General features: G+C 40.1%; 1 protein-coding gene across 1 annotated transcript; it reads right to left on the bottom strand.

The window, feature by feature from the left end:
* Window positions 1-1,019: 1,019 nt before the first annotated feature.
* Window positions 1,020-3,226, bottom strand: LOC146548653 (formyl peptide receptor 2-like). Its single transcript, XM_085262399.1, has 2 exons — window positions 3,047-3,226; window positions 1,020-1,832 (listed from the first exon to the last, which is right to left on the bottom strand). The coding sequence occupies exons 1-2, from the start codon at window positions 3,224-3,226 to the stop codon at window positions 1,020-1,022; spliced, it is 993 nt and encodes a 330-aa protein (XP_085118525.1).
* Window positions 3,227-4,031: the final 805 nt, after the last annotated feature.

The raw sequence follows: 4,031 nt of genomic DNA, 5'->3' as shown, positions 1-4,031 counted from the left end.
TCCAGTTAGATTTGATATGTCAGTCCATGGGTAGTTTGGCCAAGAGTATCATGACATACGCTTTTCAAAACATTTAAAGGAACACTTTCAAAACATCTCAACGGTATCAACTCTTATATTCTTCGGGAACTCCCTGCATACTCTCGCACGATGAGGGGCCTTGTTCACTGGGAGGAATCCAGGACCTACTGCATCTGTGTAGGGTCTGCCAGGGTCCATGGATTTCAGCCCGATACCTAATGACAGTCAGGGTGTTGCTGCCTACCCTGTGGAGTGCTGTGCATTCCTCTATGGATATGCCTCCCCAAACCATCATTGACCCACCACCAAACCAATCATACTGAATGTTCTCCATAGCTTCTCCAACCCTTTCATGTCTGTTGTATCTGCTCAGGGTAAACCTGCTTTCATCCATGAAAAGGACAGGGAGCCAGTTGGTGAACCCATCAATTCTGGTATCAACCCCAGGTCTACCATTAGTGACACAGACACTAGCTAAGTGAAAACTAGTAAAAAACTGTCAGAAAAAGATTAAGAAGTGAAAAGTGTCAGTGGCCCCCACCTGCAAAATCATTCCAGTTTTGGAAGTTGTCTAATTGATGCCACTGTAGTGCACCTGCTGTTAATTTTATTATCACTAAAGCAGCTGGAACTGATTAACAATCACTTCTGCTACTTAACTGAACAGATCAATATCCCTAAACTGACCCGATGCTAGCTATGATTAAAGTTTTCCTTTAATTTTTGAGTAGTGAAGACTGCATATACTATGTACTATATATAATATATCATGATGAAATACATCTTGATTTACTGTAGGGATGTCAGAATTTATTAATGTCACCCTTGGCTAACTAAAAGCACAGATGAGGAAGGTTAGGTGGAACCTCACATGCCTGTTTTGTTGAGCTTGAATAAATACTATCAAATACTAGCGTCACGATCACTGGCAGAAACCACACCCACTCTCTCTTTTTTGCCCCCACAACATTAATGTGTTCCAACTTACAACTTAAATCCTAAGAGTGATCAGTGGACTGAGTAGTCTGGCCTTCCATTTCATCTGCCAAAGCTCTTCTATAAACTCTTGTCACACTCTGTTTAAATCCCTCATTCATTTTTAGACCCATGCAAAAATACAACAGTGGGTTCATACAGCTGTTAAAGTAGGCAACACCCTTTGCTACAGGGTACCAGATTTTCACCACTGCTTTTTCATTGTCCACCATCTTCACCAGTAAGAGGCAGTGGTATGGCGCCCAGCACAGGAAAAAGGCAATGACCAAACATGCTATGATACGCAAGGGGCGGGACTTCCCTGACAGGCGGGTGCGTCGGATGCCTACTCCAGCCAGGATGTAACAGACGAGAATCACTATGAAGGGTAATATGAAGCCGCACAGGAAGTGGATGGAGTAGAGAGCTACTTTGGTGCTATTGTACCCCTCTGGATTCTCTATTGGGTCCACAGAACACCAACTCAAGTTTTTTTTGTCCATGTACATTTGACAATTAATGACATAGGGAATGCTGAAAAGAATCGCCACGATCCAGACGCAGACTGCCACCACCCTCGCTGCCCACATGGTGCGTCGCCGCTTTGTGAAGACGGGCTGCCAGATGCAGAGCACTCGATCCAGACTGATCACAGCCAGCAGGAAGACAGAGCAGAACTTGTTGGTGTATTTGAAGAAGCCATAGAACTTGCAGACGAAGAGGCCAAAAGGCCAGTGGTCAAAGAAGAGCATCTGAGCGAGGGAGAAAACCCATGTGCAGCAGAAGATCAGGTCTGCTATCGCCAGGTTCACCAGCCACACGTTGGTGACTGTCAGCTAAGCAGGACAAAAATAAAACAAGATGGATAAAAAAGAGGAAGAAAGTGAAAGACATTAATTAGGTGGTAAATTTCATTGTAAGCAAACCTGTTATATTGTCAAATATATACAAAATACGAATTGTGATTGAGCGTTATTGAAATGCTACTCTAAAGAGAAAATTAAGTTCAGTTATGGTCGTTGAATAAAAAAAATAAAAAAATAATAAGGATTTGAAGGTCTTTAAAGTCCTATAATGACTTCCAGGTGACGATACAGAGAACAGATGATGAATGTGATGGGTAATCTTGCTGCAGGCCCTGCTGTTAAGTAATCCAATGATTTCTTTTTTTTTTTTTTGCAGCTTTTTTGTTTTTCTCTTTGAAGGCTGTTTTGTCTGCTGTTGTATAGTTTCCATATCAAGATCTTATCCAGTATAATCGAATGTTTGCTACTGAGGAGTGCTTAAAAGTCTTAGTTTTGGAAAAGGGCAGACTTTTCTTAGTGATCTGAGAAAGTAGTCTCAGTTGAATCTTTTTTTACTAGTGCCACTCAGTTAACAGTCTATTTAAGATCATCACTGACACATTTCGGAACCTAAAGCTATAAACTCCCATCACTTCCTCTCCTGCTACTTTTAGTGTCTGGGGCTTCCTCTGATGATGTCTGAAATCTATGATAAGCTTTTTGTCTTCTTGATATTTAGTGTTAGATGAAGTCAGTTGTGCACTTTATCCCTATAGGCAGTCTTGTTATCTGCTGATTTAACTATACTTGTGAGGTAATCAGAAGTACATGAATAAGTCTGGAGGTAGTATAATATTGTATATTTAACACAGACTTTAAGCAATCATGGCCATTCAATTGGCTGATAACATTCTATCAGTTTCCATTCATCAATCTTGTAACTAATTAATTTACTTTCCCAAAGCTATTATCAAATCTATCTATACCATCCAAGAAGTCTGTCAAGAGTTGGATTTCCTTGTCTGCTGAAAAGTTTAGAATTTTTTTTTTTATTTTAAGCTCAGTGACATTTGATAAACATTCAAGCTTTACAAGTTATGTACCCATTGATTTTAGATTTTTTAACCGATTGTGGCTTTCCTGGGTAGATGTTGTGAAAGTATATTTCCTGTTCAAAGAAGCTGCCTTTTAGGGTGTTATAAAATATTGTACAGAAACATTTCAAACTCAGAAGGTATTTGAAACTGATTATGCAATATATCTACCTTAAGTTTGAATCCAGCCACCCAGATCACCACAGAGTTCCCCGTGATGCCGAGTACAACGGTCAGTGTGTACAGGATGCTGCTGAATTTTTTCATCATGGCATCAATATCCACCACAGTTGCCTGGGCCTCCTCAGAAGGCTTGAGTCCCAGGGTGAGCAGAGAGGCATTGGGAAACATTTTTTGTCTGGGAAAGAGAGAACAGAAGAATTTTACGCTATCATGTAACTCCTAACCTAACAGACGGTGATTAAGAAAATGTAAGATTATATCACATGTTGCTCTACGTTATCATACTCCCTAACACTATTTTAAAATGAAATTGTCTAAAACCTAAAAGAAGGGGAAAACTGCAGGTAAACAAAGCAGAAGATTCTTTTTACAGAGATCATTTTAGGGAATCCCAAATACAATTTGTGCAATCAGAAGTTGTTATGAATTTATGTTGTTAAAATCAGAATAGGATTTTTGCCTCACATCAGCTGCCTTCATGTTGTGCATTTGGGTCCTCCTCACAAAGTTCAGCATAAAACATGGATAAGTGTGAAATGTTTCTTCTTCACCCATTTTTTGTTCAGTCAGTGTGTTTATGCACCACTTTGCATTTAATTATTTATTATTTTTCATCTCTGTCTCTCTCATAGTGTTTTTTTTTGTCCTACAATCCTTCCCTCAATCCCAGTTTGTCAGAACTGACTCCCGTCCATGAGCTTGGTGGTGCTGAGGTTTCTCCCTGTTAAAAGGGAGTTTTTTTCTTTCCATTTTTTTTCTCTGTATTATTGTAGGTTCATCACCTTACATATTAGGTCCCTTGTTGACAGTTGTTGTCATTTGGCAGTAATCAACTTAGGACTTAGCAGCTCACTGTGCACCTGGATATTGGACTTCCCGAGCAACAGACCCAGAACGTCAGGATGGGAGAGCACACTTCTTCCACCTTCTTTCTGAACATCCCACAGGGGTGTGTCCTCAGCCCTTTTTCATG

Source organism: Mchenga conophoros, linkage group LG22, assembly GCF_057382185.1.
Source record: "Mchenga conophoros isolate Kocher_MC1m ecotype Shallow Benthic linkage group LG22, M_conophoros_male_GT1.1, whole genome shotgun sequence".
NCBI classification, from domain to species: domain Eukaryota; kingdom Metazoa; phylum Chordata; class Actinopteri; order Cichliformes; family Cichlidae; genus Mchenga; species Mchenga conophoros.
This window is presented reverse-complemented; position numbering and strand designations above follow the sequence as displayed.

What these genes read in the sequence shown, in the direction of transcription:
- LOC146548653 (XM_085262399.1), bottom strand. Translation starts at nt 3,226, where the DNA reads ATGTTTCCCAATGCCTCTCTGCTCACCCTGGGACTCAAGCCTTCTGAG. An exon ending in TGGCTGGATTCAAACTTAAG is followed by an intron (nt 1,833 to 3,046) that starts GTAGATATATTG and finishes TGTCCTGCTTAG; the next exon opens with CTGACAGTCACCAACGTGTG.